Source organism: Xyrauchen texanus, chromosome 3 (assembly GCF_025860055.1).
Source record: "Xyrauchen texanus isolate HMW12.3.18 chromosome 3, RBS_HiC_50CHRs, whole genome shotgun sequence".
NCBI lineage: Eukaryota > Metazoa > Chordata > Actinopteri > Cypriniformes > Catostomidae > Xyrauchen > Xyrauchen texanus.
Genome location: NC_068278.1, coordinates 9745603 through 9773219, shown reverse-complemented (window position 1 = coordinate 9773219; position 27617 = coordinate 9745603). Strand labels below are relative to the sequence as shown.

The 27617-nt window shown below is 40.2% G+C and overlaps 1 protein-coding gene across 1 annotated transcript in view; it reads right to left on the bottom strand.

The window, feature by feature from the left end:
• LOC127631453 (transmembrane protein 47-like) overlaps window positions 1-27617 on the bottom strand; it is a 43171-nt gene that overhangs the window by 4749 nt on the left and 10805 nt on the right. The window contains exon 2 of the mRNA XM_052109566.1: window positions 21250-21390. Within this exon, the coding sequence (XP_051965526.1) occupies window positions 21250-21390 (141 nt within the window). The remainder of the gene's footprint in view (window positions 1-21249; window positions 21391-27617) is intronic.

Genomic DNA, 27617 nt, shown 5'->3' with positions numbered 1-27617 from the left:
CTTCTGTTAAATCTCATGTATTATTTGAGCTGTAAAGTTGTTTAAATCATAATTATTAGTCATTTAAGGGTTTTAGGTTTGTTGACATTACATCGTCATGGCAACAAAGTTGTAAAATTGGATAAAACTTCACACAGAAAATGTTAGTAAGTAATTTTAGCACACTAAAATCATGTTAACATGCATACTATTTATGTCTTGTGGCTCTACTTTTGAAAAAGTCAGTATTTTAAAGTTTATGGAGTGGCCCTCATTCACTTCCATTGTAAATTCCTCACTGGAACCCAGATTAGTGCTTTTTTATTTTAAAGAAAAGGAAGAACGAGTCAAAATATTTTTTTCGTGGTAATCAATATTATACCACAAATGCTGTCGATTGAGCTTAACTTGTACTGAACCCGGAATATTCATTTATTTATAACTTGTATTGGTACTGTGCGCAAGATGGCGTCTGTGAGCAACAAGTGGGTTCCTGCTTACTTCCGGTCATATGTGGGCTCACTGAAAATGGATGAGACCACGATGTAATCGTGGTGTGAGCAGGGCTTTATTGTTGCTGAGGGGAGACTTCCAGAGATGTGGCTTTGTCCACACTTACTAGGCTGTCATGTGCAACTAGCCAATTGAAAGAACCCAGAATATTTAACTCAATTGTTAGAATTTGCTGCAGCTGTTTGTACAAATGCCAGACTTATCATTCATTTGTTATAAATAATCAAATCTTTTGCATGGCACATTACAAATACATTTTTTAAATATTTAAATGAGAAAGCATTTACTACACTGGATTATAAAAAAAAAATGCATTATTAAATAGTCATGCAGTATTTACAAAAATGTTGGGGTTAAATTCCCAGCACTAATAACTATATTGTGATAAGTACCATTACCATGATATAAAATTGACTCCTGTGATGTAAGATTAGGGTTATACAGTCATATCCTAGTCAGAATTACAGAAGGAAATCCAGCAAATCAAATAAATACATAAGAAAAAGCATAAAAGGTCACAGACCTCCAAGCAATGGCTTTTAAGGGGGCTTTCACACTAGCACTTTTGGTGCGCACCCCGGTTCGAATGACGTCAGAGTTCGGTTCGTTTGGATGATGTGAACGCTGTCTTCCGAACTCGGGTGCGCACCCGCGACCGTACTCGAGTCCGCTTAAAAAGGTGGTCTGGGGTACGGTTCATGTGAACTCCAGTACGGTTCGCTGCTAATATGAACGCAATCGAACCAAACCGCGGAAGTGAACCGCTATTGATGACGTATAATGTGGTCGTCAGTCTCACACGCGTCACTTTCAAAATGAGCGGAAAGGGTTTACTTTCGTGCGTGTGTGTGTATACACTTACCTTGACGCACACGCGCTGCAAGCAGAGAGATGATTTCTGCTTGCCTTCGCAAAAATTGTCTTCGGCGGACAGCCCGCTGTCTTTTGAACGATTTCAGTATTTTTGCGGCAGACAGACGCAAGTGTGTTTCTTTATCTTGATGTTGAAAACAAAACCAAAGGTTAAAAAAAAGAAGAACAAATGTGAACCGAGCAAGTCTATTCATTGAATTTTGACGCCATTTAATTTCGCGGTTATCAAGCAACACGATTACGCACCAGCTGCAGCTTCATGACGCAAGCGTACCGCGGTTCGGATACAAATATATAATGTGAACACAGTCCATCGGGGGCAGGGGGGAGGGGGGAGCAATCGAACTCGGGTTCGGAACAGGCAATCGAACCAAGTGTGAAAGCCCCTAAGTCTCTCTGTGTAAACAACAAAATAATGAGAGAAACTTGTTATGCTAACAGGCTGGAGGCACTAGCATAGTATGTGTACTAGATCTAACACACACATTCCCCAAGGTTCACATCACACTCTTGCTTCTCACAGCGAGACTAAAACGGTTTCTTGGTGTTGCTGCGTAAAATACCTGTAAAGTTCCCTGTGTGTTTTTATGAACAGGCAAATACAAACACAGCCCAATAAACTCAGAATAACACACTGCTTTGGAATCAGCCAGTAAGACAGCTTGACAGTTCTGCACCATTAGACTGTATTATGCAGCCATTATGACTTCTAATTAATTCTTAAAGCTCTAACATTTCCTGGTAACAGATTTCACCAGCATTCTTTGACAGAGTTGAGATGTGTTGCACATTCCAAGCCAAATAAACTGGAAGAATCCTATTGCAGAGTAGCCCCAGACTTCATGCCTATGGACCACACACAGTCCATTCACTGACTATCTGGTGCATTTTGCACACAAAAATGGAAAGTGCTTGCCAAATAAAAAGCTAGGCTGTCAGGGATACAAGTGTAGCTCATTTCAAGGATTTTAGTGTTGTGTACCATGGCATTGATCATTAAATTTATGAAACATTGAAAATATTCCCAAAAGTGGACAACTTTGGAAAAAATTATGACGGCCCAAACACACACCGTTGGTTGAGCCAGTAAGATTTTTTCCACCATTGGGCTGGACAGCTCTAAGCATGGTGAGGAATGGTTCCAGAAGCATTTCCATTTGATCATGGTTTGGCACAGTACGATTACAAACCATTCTCAGTCCTTCATCTCTCTCTCAATTTGATTTTCAAGTTCCCTGATTCAAACAAATAAGGCTCTTCGACTTCAAACATCAGACACTTCAGACATGTTTTGCAAGTTCGAGTCTTTGGTTTGTGTGCAGCTTTGTTGAGTTCTCTGTTCTCTGAATAAACAGTATGTGTGGTGGTCCAGATGTAGCACAAACCAAGTTCTCGCTTGAACGGCGCATCTCACGAGCGAGTGCTCCGTGACCAGCTACTCGTGTATTTTAACATTAATATTTCAACTAAACACTAAATTCAATTTTGATTTGTCCACATATGAGCCAAAACATTATGACAAATAAATTTGATCATCTCCTAACAAGGCCACAAGTCAAGGACTGGGTAGATTGGATGGCAAGCGAACAATTAGTTCTCGTATTCAACATACTGAATGCAGGAGAAATGGGCAAGAGTAAAGACCTGTGCGACTATGACAAGGGCCAAACTGTTATGGCCAGACAACTGGGTCAGAGTATCTCTGAAATGGCAAGGCTTGTGGGGTGCTCCCAGTCAGCAATGGTGAGTATCTACCGACAGTGGTCCGAGGAGGGACAAACCACAAACCGGCGACAAGGTGTTGGGCGCCAATGCTCATCGACACAGGAGGGCAACGAAGGCTATTCCTTTTGGTCCGAACCGACAGAAGGTCCACTGTGGCATGAGTAACAGAACATTTTAATGATGCTTAATGGAGGAATGTGTCAGAACACACAGTGCATCGACCCCGATGCGTATGGGGCTGTGTAGCCGCAGACTGGTCAGAGTGCCATGATGACTCCTGTTCACCGCCGAAAGCACCTACAATGAGCGTCAGAACTGGACTTTGGAGCAGTGAAAGAAAGTCGCCTGGTCCAATGAGTACCGTTTTCTTTTACATCATGTGGACGGCCGTGTACGTGTGCGCTGTTTACCTGGGTATGAGATGGCACTAGGATGCACTGTGGGAAGACGGCAAGCCGGTGGAGGGAGTGTGATGTTCTGGGCAATGTCCTGGTGGGATACCCTAGGTCCTCCCATTTATGTGGATGTTAATTTGACATGTGCCACCTACCTAAACATTGTTGCAGACCAGGTACACCCCTTCATGGCAATAGTATTCCCTGATGGCAGTGGCCTCTTTCAGTAAGATAATGCACCCTGCCACACTGCACACATTGTTCAGAATGGTTTGAGGAACATGATGAAGAGGAACATGATGAAGAGTTCAAGGTGCTGCCGTGGCCTCCAAGTTCCCCAGATCTCAATCCGATTAGTACTGCAAGATGTGCTGGACCAACAAATCCGATCCATGGTGACCTCGCAACTAACATGATCTGCTGGTAATTTCTTGGTGCCAAATACCACAGAACAGGGGTCTTATGGAGTCCATGCCTCGGCAGGTCGACGCTGTTTTGGTGGTACATGGAGGACCAACAGCATATTAGGTAGGTGGTCATTATGTTTTGGTAATGTGCATCTATCACAAAACCTTATTGATTACCTTCAGAATAAGACATGAGACTTATTAAATATTTTAGTAGACTTCCAAATAACAGTCTTTGCATCCTTTTGAAGCCTGAAGAGGCGGTCACTATCAATTGCAATTGTATGACATCAGTTAGCAGAATTCTTTTTTTACATTTCTCCCTTTGTGTACCAAACAAAAAGTCAAATGGGTTTAGATCAATGTCAATTTATGGTGCTTCTATGACACTTTTGGCTCATTTCGATTCACCAAACATGCATACCCCAGTATTTTACGCTGAAAGTGCAACGCTCTTGAGCTGCCGCAAAACCCGATCGCAAAACCTGATCACGAGCTTGTAAATGCAATGGGTTTTGAAAAGCAAATGTTAAGATGTATCGCCTTAAAACATGCACAATAGTAAAAGTGTTTACATGTCATAAGAAAGTGTGAGGAACACAGCAAAAACTAGCTGTTTATGAACTGACATTCTGCCGTTTTACTTTGAGTGAAATGGAATTAAAGTAATTGTTGTTGTAGCGCCTATATGATTGTTACATGATTCAAAGCTATCAGGCAGCATAAATAAAACATACTCTGTGGTCATCTGATAAATATTTAAATCTGGTATGAGACCAGTGGAGAACAGTATGTTTGCAATTAATTTATGGGTGTCAGTTATCTAAATGGATATCAGTATTGCTCCCTAACGCAATACCAAAGAAAGGGAATTGAGAGATAAGTGTCAACCTTGTGAGGATATTTAGACTAGCCTTTCATTACAGAACAGGATATTATAGGCCAACTTCACTTCCATTTCTGAACGCAATAAATGCTCAATCTGATGAGGTCACTGTTTTCTTTCTGATTTTCCAAAAATGAAAGAGACAAGGTCCAGATATCCAACACCACCATAAACACTTTGTGACCAAATGTTTTCTAAAGGGCTGTTCAGACTGAAAGCTTTCTTGCAGTAAAAAATCTAGATGCAGCACAACAAATATAGCAGAACGCTTTATGTTTAAAAGTTTGTTCTTTTTAACTTTTAACTTGGCCCATAGAAAAACAAAAACTGTTGCCCAAGCAACCAGTCGACTTATCAGTCTTAAGAAAGCCCTACAAAATGAGTCTGGTTTCATGTTCCCCTCAATCAGATATGTTTCTTAGGGGGTGTTTACAGTGAGAGAATAAAGTATTTGATCCCCTGCTGATTTTGTACATTTGCCCACTGACAAACAAATGATCAGTCTATAATTTTAATGGTAGGTTAATTGAACAGTGAGCAACAGAACAACAACAAAAAAAAAATCCAGAAAAACGCATGTCAAAAATGTTATAAATTGAATTGCATTTTAATGAGGAAACTCTCACTTAGTACTTGGTGGCAAAACCCTTGTTGGCAATCACAGAGGTCAGACGTTTCTTGTAGTTGGCCACCAGGTTTGCACACATCTCAAGAGGGATTTTGTCCCACTCCTCATTAAGGTTATTAAGGTTTCGAGGTTGACGTTTGGCAACTCGAACCTTCAGCTCCCTCCACAGATTTTCTATGGGATTAAGGTCTGGAGACTAGCTATACCACTCCAGGACCTTAATGTGCTTCTTCTCGAGCCACTCCTTTGTTGCCTTGGCCGTGTGTTTTGGGTCATTGTCATGCTGGAATACCCATCCACGACCCATTTTCAATGCCCTGGTTGAGGGAAGGAGGTTCTCACCCAAGATTTGACAGTACATGGCCCCGTCCACCGTTGTCCTGGCCCCTTAGCAGAAAAACACCCCCAAAGCGCAATGTTTACACCTCCATGTTTGACGGTGGGGATGGTGTTCTTGGGGTCATTGGCAGCATTCCTCCTCCAAACACGGCGAGTTGAGTTGATGACAAAGAGCTTGATTTTGGTCTCATCTGACCACAACACTTTCACCCAGTTCTCCTCTGAATCATTCAGATGTTCATTGGCAAACTTCAGACGGGCCTGTACATGTGCTTTCTTGAGCAGGGGGACCTTGCGGGCGCAGCAGGATTTAAGTCCTTCATGGCGTAGTGCGTTACCAATTGATTTCTTGGTGACTATGGTCCCAGCTGCCATGAGATCATTGACAAGATACTTCCGTGTAACTCTGGGCTGATTCCTCACCGTTCTCATGATCATTGCAACTCCACGCATTTAGATCTTGCATGGAGCCCCAGACCGCAGGAGATTGACAGTTCTTTTGGGTTTCTTTCATTTACGAATAATCGCACCAACTGTTGTCACCTTCTCACCAAGCTGCTTGGCGATGGTCTTGTAGCCCATTTCAGCCTTGTGTAGATCTACAATCTTGTCCCTGACATCCTTGGACAGCTCTTTGGTCTTGGCCATGGTGGAGAGTTTGGAATCTGACTGATTGATTGCTTCTGTGAACAGGTGTCTTTTATACAGGTAACAAACTGAGATTAGGAGCACTCCCTTTAAGAGTGTGCTCCTAATCTCAGCTCGTTACCTGTATAAAAGACACCTGGGAGCCAGAAATCTCTGATTGAGAGGGGGTCAAATACATATTTCCTCATTAAAATGCAATTCAATTTATAAAATTTTTGACATGCTTTTTTCTGGATTTTTTTGTTGTTATTCTGTCTCTCACGGTTCAATTATCCTACCATTAAAATGATAGACTGATCATTTCTTTGTCAGTGGGCAAACATACAAAATCAGCAGGGGATCAAATACTTTTTCCCCTCACTGTATATAAGACATGACTATGTGGAACAGAATGCAGGAGTCCCATTTTAAAATGCTGACACTCTCTAAGTGCTAAAAAAGTGCACTCTCTAAAAACTAAAAAACAAAAAAACAAAACAGTGTTAGACATGACACAATGCCCAAAGATGTCTGTATAAATGTGTATGGCTGACAGACATCTAACAGGCACACTAATCATACCCAGTAATGCTGTCCTTTCTATAAAAGTACTCTGTTGCTTGACTCATAGTGTCCATCACCACCCACTGCGTTATATTCTTGCAAAGCCATTCTTCTGGCTATCAAAATAAAGTCTGGTCAACTCTGCAGCTGTTGGACTTGTCCCTTGCATCTCCTTATACATTTCCATTAGTGGAAAACAAGCATTTAGTTCAGCTCTATATGATACACTCAGGTGGAATGTGTCCTTCCATTTAGATCAGCCTGCAGCATGTGTGCAGTTTTGCCAGGGTCGCACTTTCATAACAAACTTGACTAATTTGAAAGCGCAATCGCAGCTTAAAATCATAAATTCGTGGGTTGCTTTCGGGATACTTTAAAAATGCACCACGGTCACCAAAAGCTTTGATGCTAGCTAGGCAATACAGAATGAAAATACGACATCTAATGAATACTGATTCCTGGATTAAATATCTGCAACCTTACCAGCATGTGTAAGGACGGACGGCTCTCGATAAGCATTTAGTGAGTCATGTCCACATCAGTAACACGCAGAATGAAGAAAGTTTGAGAAATAACAGTTAACAACAACAATAATATGAATAGGTAAAATACTGTAAAGACTACAAGATGGAAAAGGACTTGGAAGTAGAAAAAAAATAATATTTAGGCAGCATAAAAGTAATCCAGATGACTAGTCGATCAATGAATGTCATCTGAAGCAAATCGACAGGTTTGTGTAAAAAATAAATCGATAATTAACAAACCTATCGATTTGCTTCAGAAGACATTAATTGATCGACTAGAGTCATGTGGATTAATTTTAGCTGCCTAAAAATTGCCTTCTGGACTGTCAAATTCCATATGGACAAGCAGAGCAGAAATGTGCTTATAAAAATCTTCATTTCGGTCCTTCTGAAGACGGAAAGACACATCTGGTATGGTTTAAAGTTACGTAAATCATCAGAGAATTTTCATTTTTGGGTGAACTAATCCTTTAAGTGCATGTTAACATGGTCTCTGTTGCACTTTTCCAAGTAAGAAGTCTAGCTTTCCAAATTGAATAAAACACAAACTTGTTTTTACCAAAGATATGACTGTTTCCTTCCTACAGAACACATGAATCTGTATCTGCATCAGAAAGCGTGTACGTTTGCAAGACCATTAAAAAATAAATAGCTTCCTTTCTTTTCCACACAGCAAACAATCACAGTCCCATGGGAACAGAATCAACACACAAGGCTATTTTTGTTATCCTGTGAATTCAATACTTCACTAATGCATATTATTGGAAAATTCCATGTCAAATCAACCACATTTTAGAAACTTCACCAGCTGAAATTGTTTATTTTGTAAATACTTTTTCTAGAGGATAGATTAACATAAGGCAGAGGCTTAGGAGCTATTTGCACTAATTGCACCCCTAATTAAATACTAATATTCAGTTTCACTGCATTGTTTTTGTGTTTATTTGGAGTACCACAGACACCTTACACCAGGGGTTCTCAACCTTTTGCAAGCTGGGCCCCCCCAAAGCTGGTTCATTGCAGTTGGGGCCCCAGTGCCCCCCGCCCCGCCCCATGCTTTATTGTTATTATTATTATTATTATTATTATTATTATTAATAATAATTGGCAGTAGCACCAGACTTCTAATGTGAGCTTGCCGGCATTATTATTATTATTATTATTATGAGTGGTAGTAGGCCTATCATCATTACTAGGCTATTGCTATATAATTATATGAGGTTACATGCTTTATTGTTGTTATTATTATTATTATTATTATCATCATCAGTAGGCCTATTATCATTACTAGGCTATTGCTATAATTGGGAATTGGCACCAGACCTCTGATATTAATTTATGCTTTATTATTGTTATTATTACTAGGCCTAATAGTAGGCATCATCTGCATTTTTTACAGAAGCATGCTGGTAGGTGATGTTAATATGAGACCTGAGCCTGCTTTGCCTTGCAAAGATCCTCAATTCTTGGCTCAATGTTTGATAAACATAGCCTCAAATCATCCTTGATTTGTGCACGATTGCGGTATTTCGTTTTGAGTGCAGTCATTTTTGAGAATCCTGCCTCACACAAATATGTCGACGCGAAAAGAAGGAGAATCTTCAAGGCGACGTCACAGAGTTCAGGGTATTCCTGCATCAATGCTGCCCAGAATGACGAAAGAGTGCAGGAGCTAAAGAGTTCCTTCAGTCTACTGTCACTCTTCAGCTCAATAAGCTGTTCCTGCATATCAATTGATAGCTCATTTGCTGTGCACACAAACGGATCTCGAAACCACGCAAAAGAGCGAAAATCCTCTTTAAAGTACGTCGCAAATTGTTTTCTAATTGCTGACAGGTGCTCAGACGCTGTTTGAAATAGGGAGGAGAAATCGTGTGACGTGCCTGCATCAGTGATAAAGTCTGCAAGGCTGGGGAACATGTCGCAGTTCCCTCGACTGATGCGGCCATGCCAGAGGTCTAGTTTTTGTGTGAAGGCGTGCACTTTGTCTGCGTGCACTTTGTCTGTCATTGGACAGTGGTACTGCACCGAGTTTGGCTGCTGCACTATCGCCTATCATTATTCTGCACATGTCTTGCGCTGCCGGCAAAATGAGAGTCTCGGCGATTGTATGCGGTTTACCCAGTTTACCGATCCTTTTGGCCACTACATACGATGCCTCCAAACACTGTTTAGACACAGTGCTGTGCACTGAAATGGTTGCCTGTTGCTGATGGAGGCCATCAAGCTTTCTTTTAAAATATTCAGCTGGTTTATTTTTAATGCCAGCATGCTTTGTTTCGAGGTGCCTTTTTAATTTGCAGGGCTTCATACTGTCGTTTGCCAGCACCTCGGCACACACGACACACTGAGGTCTCAAATCAGCCGTGACTGTAAACCCAAATTGCAGGTATGCTTCATCGTACCTTCGAAGCTTTTTTGCAGCTGGTGGTGCATCGGTTGGCTTGTTGGTCCTCACAAGAAATTTCTCCATTTTGATGTGTTTTCAATAAAGTTTAGGCAATATGTAACTGTGTGTGTGGTATATGTTGAGAGACGTATCAGGGGCTAATCAGTCGAGACTTAGGCACAATCTTTAATTAAACGAACAAAATAATTATTTTGCAGACAATTCAGATTTTATTTTAATACTTAACGATTGTAGTCCTCGTCAGTGTGTGTGTGTGTGTGTGTGTGTGTGTGTGTGTGTGTGTGTGTGTGTGTGTGTGTGTGTGTCTTAGTCGTGTGGGTAGTTTTAGCTAAGTGTAGCTTACTGCCTAGCAGTTAAAAAAAAAATACTGGCTAGGGCTGAGATTTGATCTAATCTTAAAAAAGAATGTTTGTGGGTTTAGTCTTTAAAAAGACTGTTGGGGTTTTGTAGTAAAGGCCTATGTAAATCGAGATTGATAAGACTAGCGAGAGCTGGCACAAGCGAACTTGGCAAGAGACTAGACTAGAGTGAATGGAAAGCTATGTCGTGAGTCAATTTAAATGCAGTGATTTATTTTTGTGTGAGAGTGAGTGAACATTTACATTTATACCCCGCTCTGTAAGCCAGGGCGGGAACGGCAGCGGCCATGCACATGCGCAATTCATTTGCAGCCTGGACGCGGATGGGTGTGCGTCTCCTCTCTGCTCTGACTGCTGCGCGAGGCTACTGAGAGACTGACCGCCTGTGAGTGCTTTTGGACGGGAGAGGGGCTCACGGCAGCACCCGCTGTTCGTTGAGCACAGTAGGCCTAACTGCAGAGTGATTCGTGCTTTCGAGTCTCCAAACACCACAAAAGTCTCCAAAAACACCAGTAAAAGTCGCTGGATTTGTTGCTTTTGACAACAAAAAAAAAAAAGCCGCCAGGAGGATGATTTGTTTGTGTTATAATCAGTACTTGAACTCTCGGCACTCTCTTTGCATTGGCAAATCATGACATTTTTACAGTGAAAAACAAAACTTGGAGATATTGCTGTTACAACAATGTATTGTTATTTATTTAGCATAGCGCATCTCACAGCAATACTCAATCGTGTTTTGAATGATTCAGTGTTGAGAACAAATCGGTTGAGTCAAAGATTCAATGACCCATTCACAAACATCTGTCTCATTCTTGATGAATCGGCCGTTTGAACGAATCGTTTGAATGAACGACTCAATGACTCGCTTAATGAAACCGCTTATCACCTGCATTTGCGCTCACCATCGACAAACCAATCAAATTTGTCGAAATCAGTCCAAACACATTTAAATTTTTATTCAGGAGTTATATATATACAAAACTATAACTTTTTATGACAGTAGTTTAGTGATAAAAAAAAATGTGCCCCAAAAAATTTTTTTCCAGTTTTTTTTCCCCTTCCATCGTAGCCTACTCGTGCCCCTGGGAGAGTGTCCATGCCCCAACGGTTGAGAACCACTGCCTTACACCAACCCCTTCCCCTACCCCTAAACCTAACCCAAACCTTCCCTTACAACAATTAACCAAGGTTTTACTACAGTAACCATAGCATCACTATGGTATTTTGCAGTAAAATCATAGTAACCACAAAATTAAACATGGTCACTGTAGTAATACCATGGTTAATTGCATCAAATCGATGACTTCTGCCAAAAAAAAAAACATAGTTACTATGGTAAAACCATGGTTAATTTTACACGGATCAAACCTTTCGCTCAACTCCCCGACCGTTACCATGACCAAATCACTGTGAAGAAATACATTTTTGTATTTAATCATATAAGTAGTATTAAAGGAAATATTGACAGGAATGGGCATTGGACAGTGGAGACAGGAAACAAAATGAGAAAAAGTGGGACAAAAGGCGGTACAACCCACAGTATTGCAACAACACAGTGGGCGCAGTTGACCTGACTATTGGTGTGCAAAAGGCCTTACGCTGTGTGGCAGGTGAAATTGTGGCAAAAATTCACGTTTGAACATTTTAACACAGTACTTGCATTATTATGGTACATGCAACAACAAAAAGTGCATTTTAAACAACTCGACATATATTCGACATATGGAAGCTGTACATTACAATAAAAGGAATACTCTTGCTATCACAATGGATACAAAAACGAATGCTGTAATGTGGCTTGAGTGTTTTAATCATAAGCTGGAATTCCAAATCTTCATCAACAAAGTAGGGCAACATATCTTTGGCAATGAACACCCTGTTTGTTTTATGTCTGTCAAAATTAGCACTGAATGCCTCCTTAAAAACAGAAAGTAGAGTGTGCAGTTTCGAGCTCATCTGTGCTCCTCTGCACATCGCAGCCTATTTATACGGAAATGATGTCATAGTCAATGGCAATCAAATTCGATGTATTAAGATTTTACTGCACTCGCGTTGAGCAGTATCTTTAAACAGTGACTGTTTTGTAAATGAATTGCAAATAGAAAGTGTTTCCAGACACAGAGGGCTATCAGGAACTGATTTAACATACTTACTAGGGCTGTCAATTGATGTATTTAATTGATTTACATAGTGTGCCAATTAATTATTCAAATTAAATCACAATTAACTCGCATATATAAATATTTGCTGAGCAAGCCCCTCAAATAACAATAAATCAATATATAATGATGAAATAATCATGAAGTTATAATTAAATAATTACACACACACACGTTATACACATACACATATACATATATATATATGCATTGCCTTGCAAAAGTATTCAGACCCCTTACCAATTCACTCATATTACCGAATGACAAATGGTACACTGAACTTTCCTGTGCCGGCACAAAATAAAAAGGGTGAGCTGTCAGCAGTCTCTGGGTTTGCGAGCATATATCTGAAACACTTCACAAAAATGAACTGAAACTCCACGAATACTTATCACACAATCATGAAACATATGTCTAAAGAAAGCTTAAAATGTCTACTTTTAAATAAAACAATTCAAATTTAAAACAAATATTCTCCTGCAATGTAATCTGTATGAAACAAAGTGATGTCGTTTTTACTGGCTCAGCTAATTATCTCAAATGATCACACCCACGGGCAGAGCGCGCTATTCATACGGTAATGTGTTGAGACGATTAATGCAAATGGTAAACGTCCCCCGACTGTGCTTTAAAAACATCAAGTTCAGTTCTGCACGTTTGAAAGACAGCACGATACACAAGTGAGAAAACTCCTGGATAGTGACAAAGAGTTACAATTTTCCTCAGAAGAAGAACAGGACTCTGATGAATGTTTGTATTTTGAAAAGAGACTTGATCCAGCCGAAGATACAATTTCGGAGGTTTAAGTAATTGTTTTAATTAGTTGACATGCTATTTTATATAAACGTGTACATATTTTACAAGTGGGACTGTTTCCAGACTTGCCAGCCAGGATTCAATGTATTGAAATATGTCCTAATAGGTAAATTTTTGTTACATTTAAATGCTGTTTTGGCTAAAGCAGGTATTTAAATTGTATGCTGTATGATATAAATATGATGTAATATGATATAAAAATAATATGAATGTTTAGATTATATTTTAACTAGTGTTCATGCTGCCTCGTTATCATCTACAAAGCTTGTGCTTGCAAATATCTGTTCAGTTTAAATGAGTAAAATGCACTTTAAATATGCCCATATTAGAAAATCTGCATATTATAATGATTTCTGAAGGATCATGTGACACTGAAGACTGCAGTAATAATATTGAAAATTCAGATTGATCACAAATGCATTTTTCAAACAGAAAACTGTTCTTTTAAATTGTAAAAATAGTTAATATATATCAATGTTTTTACTGTATTTTGGATCAAATAAATGCAGTCTTGGTGAGCAGAAGAGACTTCTTTTAAACGGTAGTGTAGGTTAAAAATTAGGTAAAGTCTTTATGTAAATAAAAAGTATAGTCAGATTACTTCTTTTAACTTAAAACTTAATTTTGATCATTAAGTCTCCTCACATTCATTCTCTTTCTGTCACATTCCTCAGTGATAGGCCCAGGGAAGGTGTCTTTGTCTCCTCAGGTGTGAAATACATCAATAATCATGATAATTCACGCCTCCTCGCATATGACCTTTCTAACACTAAAAGTGTCTTACAAAAGTTAAATGACTATATTGTTTTGTATGAATGAGTGATCAGGATAATTTTCACATCATTTTGTAGCAAACACTCTAGGCTACAAGATCCAGTTCTCAAAAGGCTAGTGGACAAATGTTTAATATGTGTAATATGCTGTGGCAGGGCGGAGGGCGGGGCCGGGTCATGATCATACACACCCGTTCCCTTATCATGCTAATCAAGCCTCCGAGAGGGATAAAGGTCGACTGCGGAGAATTGTGCGGGAGAGAGAGAGAGATACTTTACGGACATGTCCGTCATGTGTGTGTTTGTCTGTTAAGTTTATCATTAAAACTATTATTTATATTGTCAAGCCGGTCCTCCTCCTTTCCATTGACTGCTTACACATGCATAAACGTTATTTTCTCAAAAATACAAACATGTACACACATGTTGCTCACATATTATTGTAGCCCAGTTTGTGCTGAATACAGTGTCAAAACTTCTGCAGGGCCCAAAACACCCTCAGACCCCAGAGGGTTTTAATCTATGCATTTTTATTACTTTAACTTCTGTGGAATGCTCTTTGGTCTTCATTTTCCTTCAGATTCACAGCCTGATCAATGATCCTTCAACAATGTTTTTTCTTTTATCCAGAAAATGTGATTGCAACTTTAATTATTCACAGGTGGATGCCAATGGCAAAGTAACTGTGTCCTTGTTAAGGCAATTTCTTTCATCTGTGTAACCTGGCAGCTTTTGCAAGCAAGATATTTCAGTTTTTATACATATATATGTATAAAAACTGAAATGTTTCCCAACATAAAACCAATGTATTCTAACAATAATTAATTTTGAGTTCCAGAGTTTTAAAATAAAATATCAAACAGAATTAACTTTCATTGTACCATTTGTAATTCAGTAATATGAGATAATTGGTCAGGAGTCTGAATACTTTTGCAAGGCACTGTATGTATATATACACACACATACATACAGTGTATATTAACAAAATTCAGAAAATGAAAATGCATTACTTTATTGTGGCAGTTAAGCATTTTGTAAGCTGCATTTTGAAAGCAAGGATGCGTCCTCTTGTTGTGCTGTCTGCTAAAGGGTTGCTTTGTTCTCTGTATAAACTGTGCATTGCCTATACCGCTGAAGTTTCGCTTACTGCCCCCTGGAGAAAACAGGTGTTACTTCAAGCTTCAATTGCTTAGGACTCTTCCGTTACTGTCCGGGAACAATTGTGTACATTTCTTTAACGCGTTATATTTATCTTTACATTCATTCATTTATTCATCCATCTATTCTCCACTGTTTTTCTAGAAAGCTGTGAGTATGTGTGGGAAAAACTGTCTGAGATTTGACATACATAAGAGGAAATATGTCTTATGTAATGACAGGAGAGCTGGAAGTTTGCAAGTATGAAGCTGTAAGAAGAGCCATAGCATGATCGTGTGTGTCAATAGTGATTGTGGTGGCACTGCACTGAAAACAGCTGTAATACGAGCCCAAAATTAACACTCACCAACAGTCAAATGCTGTAAATAAATAAAACAGCCAGTAAACCAACTGTTAATGGCCAGCTGGCAGATAACATTTTTAGGAATTGCAACATAATGCACCATTTTAATCAGTGTTGGAGAAGTTACTTTGAAACTGAACCTGCCCAAGCTACTCATAATTTAAAATAATTAAAATACAGTCAAGCTACTCTTTTGAAAAAGTAATTAGCTACACAACATATTACTAACAAAACTGCATTAAAGACATTTAACCCTTTCGCACATACAATCAAACCGGTTTCTATTACACTAGGCTGGGCTCAGACAGGTACAATCAAACTGGTGTGATTACACTAGGCTGGGCTCAGACAGGTACAATCAAACCTGTGTGATTACACTAGGCTGGGCTCAGACAGGTACAATCAAACCGGTGTGATTACACTAGGCTGGGCTCAGACAGGTACAATCAAACCTGTGTGATTACACTAGGCTGGGCTCAGACAGGTACAATCAAACCGGTGTGATTGCACTAGGCTGGGCTCAGACAGGTACAATCAAACCGGTGTGATTACACTAGGCTTGGCTCAGACAGGTACAATCAAACCGGTGTGATTACACTAGGCTTGGCTCAGACAGGTACAATCAAACCGGTGTGATTACACTAGGCTTGGCTCAGACAGGTACAATCAAACTGGTGTGATTACACTAGGCTTGGCTCAGACAGGTACAATCAAACCGGTGTGATTACACTAGGCTTGGCTCAGACAGGTACATTCAAACCGGTGTGATCTGCATTTGTGCTGCTGTTTACCTGTAAAGGCCATTGTCATAATGAACCAACTGCTCAAACAGTAATTTCAACATCACAATATCTTTATTTTTATATGTTCCAAACATTCAAACAATCACTAAATAAAAGTTTAAAGCCATTACTTTCGGAGCGCACTGTTTTTGTTTCACGGTCGGCCATCTTTGGAACACTCTCGGGAGGCTTTTTCCAGTCATGCTAGTGGAGCTCCTATTTACTTGAATGGAGAAAGACCAAAATCTAAAAAATGGTTGGGACTTCCTTTCTACATCCGTTAACCGTTGTGTGCTCAGAGCTCCTTGGTTGAGCATTCCATTTTCTACCATTCATTTAAATAGAAGTGCTAAATCTCTGCTAAATAATCTCTGGTTTTGATGCAGTGATGCGGCCATGTTTTCTGACGTAAAACAAGGTATATACAAACTTGTCAATCAACTTAAGCGTTCTCCTATTTTGTCCATCACTCATTCTAACCACTTCCGGTGCTGGGAAATTGGAAGGGCCAGGTTTTAAGAACCTTGTATGCTTCTATCACGAACTCAGAATCCCATGTTGCATTGCATGTAAATAATATGGCCGACAAAGCGCAATGGCGACCGCATCTTATCTATCATAATCCATCATTATAAACATCTAAAAAAACACATTATAATATATAATCTGACTTTCATTGCACCTGCTGTAATATAATCGGTCCTCCGGTGCATCTGCTGTGAAGTGTAACGTAAGATTTAAAAAAAAATGACAGCATGTATTAAATAACTCACAGCAGGGGGTCGTCAGTACAGGAAAACTCACATGTGAAAAGGTTAAGTAACGGTCATAAGACTATGTAAGGCTGATGTAAGCGAACTGAGAAAATCAAAGAGGTACAAATGGCAAATGGCTTGAATATCATCCTGGATGTTACAAAATAACCAGCGCCATTTGCCACAAATATACAAGGAGCAAATAGCTAAATACAATTAAAAGAATTCCACTGTCATGGGTTAAAAAAAATACAAAAATGGCCAGTAAGAATCATTAATGGCTGGTAAATGCTCATTTTGGACCCTGGCTGTACTCCGCTAGCATGTACTATTAGTTAGTGTAACGGCCCACTGACCTCAGATAAGATCTTTTATGGCCTTTGCCACAGTGCCGTCCACTCATTGTTATGACTAAACTAAAGAAGGTTCTGGAACAGTATGTAATTCCTCACGTGGAACATGCATTCCTAAAGCCTGACACACACACAGATATAATAGCTAATGTGGGTTTCATGCGAGCGTATTTGATGTAGTGTAGACTATTTCTGAAGGTAATTTTCTGGCATTAGAAGTCAAAGTCACAGGAGACATTGCTCAAGGCACATCACAAGCTTTTTTAAGCTTCCACTGCACTCTCATAAAGGGATAATCCTCACACACACAGAGCTTGCTGAGGGCAAAAGCAGACTGCTTCAGTGAGGAGAGGATGGTGGCGGGTGCTTTTTGGGGAGGGAACACATTCTTCCTCGCATTACAAAATATGTGGTTAGTGAGAGAAACAGAGAAAGTTCTGTTCTGGGTATAAGAGACCAGAAGGCCCTTGTAATTGTAGGAAAAACATCCTGGAAGGGAGAATTGTAAGTAAAAATGTACATTTTGTCATCATTTACTCATCTGTATTCATTACTTATTTACTCTGTTGTTCTAACCCTATATGACTTTTATGACATTTCTTCTGTGAAAAAAAAAGATGAAGTGAACACTGCTCTTTACAAGTGAAAGTGGATGGTTATTTAAACTGTTAAGCTCCATAAAGGACAAAAAAGCACCATAAAAAAAGATAGAAGTAGACCATATGACTTGTGCACTATATTTGAAGTCTTCTGGAGTCAAACAACCTCTGTCATAGCTCATAGATCTGAGAATTAAATGATAATCTACCGTCAGTGCATGCACTATAATGGTGCGATTTCCATCGTACCTAAAACAAACTATTTAAAACATCATATATATGCTTTAGTCCGACTGAAAATGTCCCAGTCCAATTTTTGTTAAGTCCGACTAGCAGACCTAGATCATGCAATGGTAGCTTGACTTCATCCAGCATGTATACACCTAAATCGGACAATTATTGGCCTCGGCGTTGTGCCATGTTAAGTATGATTAGCAAATGGCCTCCCTTCTTTACTTTAAATGCCCATAATTACGCATTACGGATGTGACAGTTATGGGCACCTCAAATCAAAACATATAGAAATCAATGGGAGAATCGCAAACCTCCACCACTCGTTCTATTAGTCAAAAGTCAAAGTGTTTTTTATTGTCGTTCAACCATATACAGTTAGTACAGTACACAGCGAAACGAGGCAACATTCCTCCAGGACCATGGTGATTGTTTTTTACATAAAACAACATAGGACAAACCCAGAACCACATGAGACTACACAGACTAAAAAACGCTTTAGTCCAAATGCTTTAGTACCTCTTGCCAGATGGCAGGAGAGTAAAGAGTTTGTGTGAGGGGGGTGTGGGGTCATCCACAATGCTGGTTGCTTTGCGGATGCAGCGTTTGGGTAAATGTCTTTGATGGAGGGGAGAGAGATGCCTATGATCTTCTCAGCTGTCCTCACTATCCTCTGCAGGGCTTTGTGGTCCGAAACGTTGCAAGTCCCAAACCAGGCAGTGATGCAGCTGCTCACGATGCTCACAATAGTCCCTCTATAGAATGTAGTGAGGATGGGGGGGTGGGAGATGTGCTTTTCTAAGCCTTCGAAGAAAGTAGATAAGCTGCTGGGCTTTCTTGGCAATAGAGCTGGTGTTGAGGGATCAGGTGAGGTTTTCCACCAGGTGAACATCAAGGAATTTGGTGCTCTTGACGAGCTCCACAGAGGAGCCATCGATGTTCAGTGGAGAGTTCTCACTCTTTTGCTTTGTCCACATTCAGAGACAGGTTGTTGGCTCTACACCAGTCCATTAGCCACTGCACCTGCTCTCTGTATGCTGACTCGTCATTCTTGCTGATGAGACCCACCACGGTCGTGTCATCGGCGATCTTGATGATGTGGTTAGAGCTGTGCATTGCTGCACAGTCGTGAGTCAGCAGAGTGAACAGCAGTAGACTGAGCACCCAGCCCTGGGGGTCCCCAGTGCTCAGTGTGGTGGTGGTGGAGATGCTGTTCCCGATCCGGACTGACTGTGGTCTCCCAGTCAAGAAGTCCAGGCTCCAGTTGCAGAGGGAGGTGTCCAGGCCCAGCAGGTTCAGCTTTCCAATCAGGTGATGAGGAATGATTGTGTTGAATGCTGAGCTGAACTATATGAACAGCATTCGAACGTATGTGTCCTTTTTAATTAGGTGGGTGAGGGCCAGATGGAGGGTGGTGGCCATGGCGTCGTCTGATGAACGGTTGGGACGATACGTGAACTGCAGTGGGTCTAGAGAGGGGGGCAGCATGTGCCTCATGAAGAGCCTCTCGAAGCACTTCATGATGATGGGTGTGAGTGCAACGGGACGGTAGTTGTTGAGGCAGGACACTGAAGAATTCTTCGGCATGGGGACGATGGTGGCCTTGAAGCAGCTGGTCTGCACATCCTCTGAGCACCCTGCCAGGAATGTTGTCTGGTCCAGCAGCCTTCCATGGGTTGACTCACGTAGAGTTTTCCTCACATCAGCCGTGGTAAAACAGAGCACCTGATCGTTGGGAGAAGGGGTGGTCTTCCTTGCCACCTCATTGTTCTGCACCTCAAACAGAGCGTAGAAGTCATTCAGCACATCTGGAAGGGAGGCATCTTTGATGTTGATGTTGTCCTGTAGTTGGTGATGGCCTGGATGCCCTGCCACATGCGCCGCATATCACCGCTGTCCTGGAAGTGACTGTGGATTCCCTGGGAGTGTGCGCACTTTGCCTCTCTGATGGCCCGGGACAATTTGGCCCTCACTGTTCTTAGGGTCGCCTTGTAGCCTGCTCTGAAGGTGGAGTCTTGGGTCCTCAGCAGTGCACGCACCTCCGCAGTCATCCACGGCTTCTGGTTGGAGCGTGTGGTGATGGACTTGGAGAAAGTGACCTCATCAATGCACTTGCTGATGTAGCTGATCACTGATGATGTGTATTCCTCTAATTTGGTAGAGTCACCATATGTTGCAGCCTCCCTGAACATGTGCCAGTCAGTACACTCAAAACAGTCCTGAAGCAGAGATGCTCCTGCTGGCCAGGTTTTCACCTGCTTCTGAAGCGGTTTTGTGCACCTGACGAGCGGTCTGTATGCTGGGATTAGCATTGTAATAATTATTTTTATTACAATTAGCAAGGTAATAATCATTATTACCATGATGATTCAGATAGATCGCTGACTATGATCGGTTTCAAACTTACCGCATCTATAGGCAACACTTGGGAAGCGACCATTTCGACAATCCTTGCGATTTGAATTGTCATATGATAAAAATGTATCATGCAATATTCCCACTGCACAGCATGTGCCACACACACCCAGCACACTCACTCAGGCTAAAATGCAGCCATATTGTGATTTCAATCTTAATTAAATCAGTAGTGCAACCTTAATGGATACAATACCAAACTCGCAGAGGCCAATGTCTAGAGGTTTCAAAGCATTTTGGATGTTTTTTTTTCCTTTTTCCAGGGAAAGTCTGTAAAGCAAGTTAATTTCCTGATCTAAACTGAACAAAACCTTGTCTAGACTTAACATTTTCTGATGTCTGGACTCTATTTTTATGATTATACATACAAATGGTTTGACCTACTGGTAATGAGAGTCAGTTTAGTAAGTCAGTAAGTAAACTTTTGCACTTTTAACTGTTTGCAATTTCCATGACCCACTACAAATAACATGATGAATGACCTGTATTTAGCACTGTCAACTGATTGTTGGATGTTACCATCAGGTGTGAAAGGCTCATAAGGACAAATGTCATATCATCCCAGAGTTGTCCAACTAAAGGCTCATGAACAGAGGCATTATGGTCCAGCATGAAGTCAAAGTGGATGTGTCTTACCTGCTGTGAAGAGGATCACTGCTACCATACGATAGTGCTTCCTGTGTGTGTCTTTACACAAAGAGATGAGTGCGATGAGGAAGGCCACTAATGTCACTGATGCCCCTGCTAATAACAACACCAGTGTGGCTATCTGCCAGTCTAAAAAAGAGAGAGAATAAACAATTAGCTTAAAGCCAAAGTGCGTTAGCTTTTTGGTGATAAAATTATTTCTCCTATCCCCGCTAAATATGCAGAGACAACTGTAAGTAAGCCGTTTATAGGTTAATTTTCTTGAAAAATGTATACAATGTCATTATGAAAATTCCTCTGTTTTATTTGAGTGACCCATCTCTAGAAAGACAATAACATTGACTCGACCAATGGCGTGAGTTGGGGCGAGACTGTTTGATCAATGGAAGACGGGAACACATGTATTCAGTAAGCTGTTTTAAAAACAATGTTTATTTTTGCAATTTTTTTGTTAATGCATGATTTTCTGTAAAGCTACTTTGAAACGATGTGTGTTGTGAAAAGCGCTATACAAATAAAAATGACTTGACTTGAAAATTACAATTCCTGTTGGTGGTGCCAGTGGCACACTTCAGTTTTGAAGAAATATTCCGGGTTCAATACAAGTTAAGCTCATTTGACAGCATTTGTGAAATAATGTTAATTTCCACAAAATATAATTTCAACTCGTTCCTCCGTTTCCTTACAAAACAAAACAAAAATTACAGTTACAGTGAGACGCTTACACATTGAAGCCCAAAGCATACTTAGGCCAGACGCCAACTCTAGGTGTCTGCTTACAGGACGATTGACGCAAATTTGTTATCAACAGAGCGCTCGAGCACTGAACACATGTGGCCAGATTTTTCTAACCATACACACTCTGAACACGCAGTATGTACATTCAATTTTTTGCACTAATTATTGTGTCCACTAGGGTGTAACAATCCATCAATCCAATAACCAACAATTCAAATGTTATCCATACAACCCAACAAAATCTATACAGAATATTTTTTTTAGATGCACCTTTATTTTAATACTCACATGTCAGCCATGTCACTTTATAAGGGCTAAATACACTTTTCATGTGGGACAAGGATGTGCGCAGGGTCTGTGAAGCCAAATTGCACACTTCTATCCATGTGCGAACACCAACTGAGTTTCACGCGAAATGCAAGCTCCATTGACAGAGAGCACGTCAAACGGGCACTCCTTAAAATGTGAGCTCTCGTGACAAACACCACTGCTCCATGGTATTTTTGCCATTTAAAAATACCATGGAGCAGTTCAACCATCATATGAAACATCTTGACAATGCCGACATTCTGAACAGCACTAATGAGGAAAAGAGAAATGACCTGCTGCCCAGCACTAGCATCAGTTATACAACTTTACACATCTACACCCTTACTAACATTTTTCCTATTTAACTGTAACAGAATTGTTCATTACGACTGTGGAAGTTGTAGACAAGAAAACCGCATATAGCACGGATAGTTGGAAACAAGTCATGGGTCCATGAACTTTGTATTAGATTAAAGTGAAAAATAAGCTGCAATCAAATGGATGCGTGAAAAGTCATAGTGTGAATGCGCCAAACGCCTGTGCATGCGCACTGTCAAATTAAGTATACTATGTAAAGCTAGCGTTCAGTTGTACGCAGATGCTAAAATCTTGTATCAAAACCTAAGTACACTTTGGGCTTTAATGTAAATAGCTTTGAGGCAAACATTATTTGGTGCTTTGGATCACTTTGTTGCATCAATCTTGGTGTGAATGGGTCTTAACACATAGCTCAGTCACACATCTCGAACCCACTGAGAACAATAAGTAAACAGATGTGAGGCAACACCATTGTCTTCACACTTCTCTCTATCTGCCAAATGGGAACATGCAACCTTTTCCCAAAAAACACTCACTTAACATCAGAGGTGGGTAAGTAACTCATTACATTTACTTGAGTAACATTTTGGGGAAAATCTACTTTTAGAGTAGGCTTAAAAGTGGGTACTATTTAGTACATTTCTAATGTTTTTTTTTACTTTGACTTCTTTACAATGTGTGGCATTACTGTTGTTACATTTCTGGGTTTAATTTGAATTCATGTGTAATTTATTGAGAGATTAATGAATGGGACTTTTACGAGAGTGGAAGTTCACAGCTATGAGACGCTCCTACTTGAGTGATGAGACTGTCACTAAAGTCATCGGTGCAGCATCAAACTCTTCAAAGTGAAACACTTTCTTCGCTCCAGTGAAAAAAAGAATAGTTTTGTCATGTAATGCCTTAATTTAACACCAAGACAAGCCGATTTCAAGATTAAAGTCACAGCTCCAATTTCAGGCAGCACGCTGAGGTACATTTTGGTTGATGAGTGAACAGAAGTAGGGAACAAGTGGGTCACTCAGAATTCAGACACTCATACAAAATAGTGGACATTGGAAATAGTGCACTATATAGTGGATAGGGGGTGGTTACAGACACGGCCCAATTAGTTGTGTACTCTGCATTTAGACAGCGGCAGTACTGCTTTAAAGAACTAATGATCTAAATACTTATTACACTGAAAACTGTAACTACACTGAAATAAGTATCCACACAGGACATTAAAAGCTATGAAATAGCAAAAGGCAGCTTTATATTTCAGCATTATATAAAATGTCCTTGGACATTTTCATGTTTTCACTGTAATAATTACTAGAAATGTTTCCAAACTGCTCTTATTAACAAATACATCCAGATCTGACAAGATTCCTTAAAGGGAAAGCTCACCCAAAAATTACAATTCTCATTATTTACTCACCCTCATGCAACCCCAGATATGTATGACTTTCTTTCATTTGCTGAACTTAAATTAATATTTTTAGAAGAATTTCTCAGCTCTGTAGGTCCATACAATGCAAGTGAATGGGTGGCAACATTTTAAGTTAAACAAACAAACATAAGTCAGCATAAAAGTAATCCATAATACTCGTGGTTAAATCAGTATCTTCAGAAGTGATGTGATAAGTGTGGACAAGAAACAGAGAAACAGATCACTTTCACATTCTTCTTGTGTTTTTGGTGATTCACATTCTTCTCTGCATATCGCCCCCTGCTGTCTAGCAAAAAATGACAAATATTGTTCTGTTTCTCACCCACATCTATCATATCACTTCTGAAGACATGGATTTATCCACTGGAGTCTTATGGATTACTTTTATACTGCCTTTATGTGCTTTTTGGAGCATCAAAAATTTGGCCTGTAGAGCTAAAAATAATCTTTTAAAAATAAGAATTTGTGTTCTGCAGAAGAAAGGAAGTCATACTCATCTGGGATGGCATGAGGGTGAGTAAATGATGAGAGAATTTTCATTTTTGGGTAAACTCTCTCTTTAAAGTGATAGCCATAATTTAATATTCTGTCATCATTTCTCTACCCTCATGTTGTTCCAAACCAGTGTGAGGCTTTATATTATGTGGAACACAAAATAAGTAAGACAGAATGTTAGGGACTGACAGTCTCAGTCACCATTCATATATATATATATATATATATATATATATATATATATATATATATATATATAAAAAAAAAAAAACATTCACTGAAAGTAAATAGTGACTCAGGCTAACATTCTGTCTAATATCTCCTTATTGTGTCGCATGGAAGAAAGAAAGTCATACAGGTTTGGAACAGCATAATGGTGAATGATGACAGAATTTCCATAAATAATAATCATAATCCTGTAGTACATGTTCAGTGTGTATTATGTAATGGAATATAGGGGAGTAAACGTCTATTATGTCATTTGTGAAAGTAACAAGTTACTCACTACTTGAGTACTCTATTATTTGGATACTTTCTTACTCTTACTCAAGTGATTATTTATGTTAGTACTTTTACTTCTACTTGAGTAATTATGTTTTTGAAGTAATTGTACTTTTACTTGAGTACAGTTTTTGGATACTCTACTCACCTCTGCTTAACATGCATGTGCACCAATGGCAGAGAAGAAATGACAATGTTCATTACCTTTGGAGGCATAAAACAAGCATCTAAACTTTAATGTCGCGATTATTAAATAATTGTCTGATTGTGGTTATTTGATCTAACCGCGATTATTGTGCACTTTAAATTCTAATAATATTTGAATGCCCAAACAAGGGAATTTTAAGCAAATATATTAATTCCATGAATGACGTGTTTGTGTTTCATTCAGTTAAACTCCTAGCGTCACTAAGCCGGACCACAGGAAGAGCTCGTATAGCGCTTCTCAAGCGCTCCGATGCATGCGCAGTCAGCAGAGTCTCACGCCAAACTCCTGTGAAAATATAAACAAACTAAGATAAACTGTGAAAGTGAACGCAAAGCCCTCCGGCTTCACTTTTATTTAACGATCGTGTAATGACAAATGTTCCTGGTCAAAGCGGGTCCATACACAAAGTGTTAATGACACAGGAGGAAACGAACCCTTGCTCTATTTCTGTGGAGAGATAAAATTATGAAATTAAATCTCAAAGGTTTTGCTTCATGAGTAATAAGGGCTTGTGGGTTTAATCAAAGAACATAAAAATTACATGTGAAAGTGAAGAAAATAGGACAGAAACTTCTCATATTTGATCGCTTCCAGATATCGTGTTGCATAATCTGCCAGGACAAACTGATATCCGTGTGCGGAACCCCTGACGATGTTGTTCTGGGGCACGGCCAACCTGTTGCAGGACAGTGGTATTCAGCTTCATGTAGCGGGCCTCCCCGGAAAGCAGCGGTAGCATGTGGAGGGCCCACTGGGCTCGCGGCCAGCCAGAGGTAGAGGCTGACTGCTAAAAGAGGCTTACGAATGCCTCCGGATCGTCTTGGGGGCCCATCTTTGTGAGAAGGAGGTCAGGCTTCATTGCTGCCTCCGGGGTCGCGGCAAAGTATCCGCCTGGTGCTAGCCAGCTCCGTAAGGCCTGCCGATCCTCGGCCTGGGCTTGGAGGAGCTCCTGGAAACACCGCCCCTAGACGCGAAGGGCTTGATCCACGGTCTCCTGGATGCTAGACAGGGCACGGATGACTTCACCCAGCGGTGAGGTGACCATGGCGTCCAGACTTCTTCGCAATCCTGGGTTTCGGCACCAGTGTAGTGGGGTTAGGAGTAGGAAGGTTTCATAAACATTTTCACAGTGGTTTCACAGCCCACATGAGTCAACTTTTAATACAATTTCTTTTCAACTTAACAAAACACTTTACAGAGCACACAGAGCATCTCTGGTCTCTCTCTCGGTCTGTAACTCCGGCGGCCTTTTAAAGCTCGTCTCCATTGTCACTGAAACAAGACACAGGTGTTTAATGTTCACAATCACCAGGTGATTGCCCTTTCCGCTTCCTCTCTCCCCAGTGACAGACACACGACCACGTCCGCTCCACACCTGCATTTGTATAACTTGAGTCTGAAGGAATATAAATCTTTATGTGTCTAAACTCCTGAGGAGTAATTGTCCAGTATATCAAGAATAATTTGGGTTAAAGAGTTAGAAACTCTACAAAACATCCATCAAAACACAGCAGAAAGGACTGCTTTCTGTTTATGTTGTTCTTATTGGGTAGTTACTTTGAGAATGCTGGATTGCTGATTTGGCAATAAAAACGCATGTCAAAGAAAATATTTCTTACACCGTAAGCTGGGCCCAAGCTTATACCCCCCCTCACACACTTTTCAATAGTTTTTTTCCCTATAATTCCACTGAAATCTAATCCCACTTCACTTGCCCCAAATATGGCAAGAAAGGATGAACTACGTCTAATTTCCCCTCATTTCTCAGGGGTTCAAGGAACGTATATCTCAGATTATATATGCATGTACACACACTCAAAACACACTCTCCATTTCTCGTATATATATAAGCACTTTTTTCAATCAGTCTGAATCTCCAAGGGTGTTGTGTTTTTAATGAGCTGTGCCCAAAAGACAGTGAGACAGTAGAGAGCTCAATACAGTCACGACAACCAGTCATGGGTAGGTGAGAGAGAGAGAGAGAGAGACAAGGGGTTTCCCAAGGAATCAATGCAATTGATTATTCATTGAGCAAATTCCTCTAAAAAAACAGTGTAAAAGAGAGTGATAGTGGGACTAAGGAAATTGTTTCTACACAAATCTAATCCAGCTCTCAACAGAACATCCTTAACTACATCTTCATGAAAAAAAGTGTGATTGGTGCTTGCCTATGCAAAAGTCACAGCCATAATGCTAGGGTGTTGTGGGTGGTTGCTATGTGTTTGCTAAAGTGTTCAGATTGTGATGGTGTTTGCTTACTGACCAAAAGTCAAATGAGCCCATCCCAAAATCTACGATATTTTGGCCCAGGTCTGTGAGATTTGTTTTATTGCCTGTTTTAACCTCTGCGAGGAA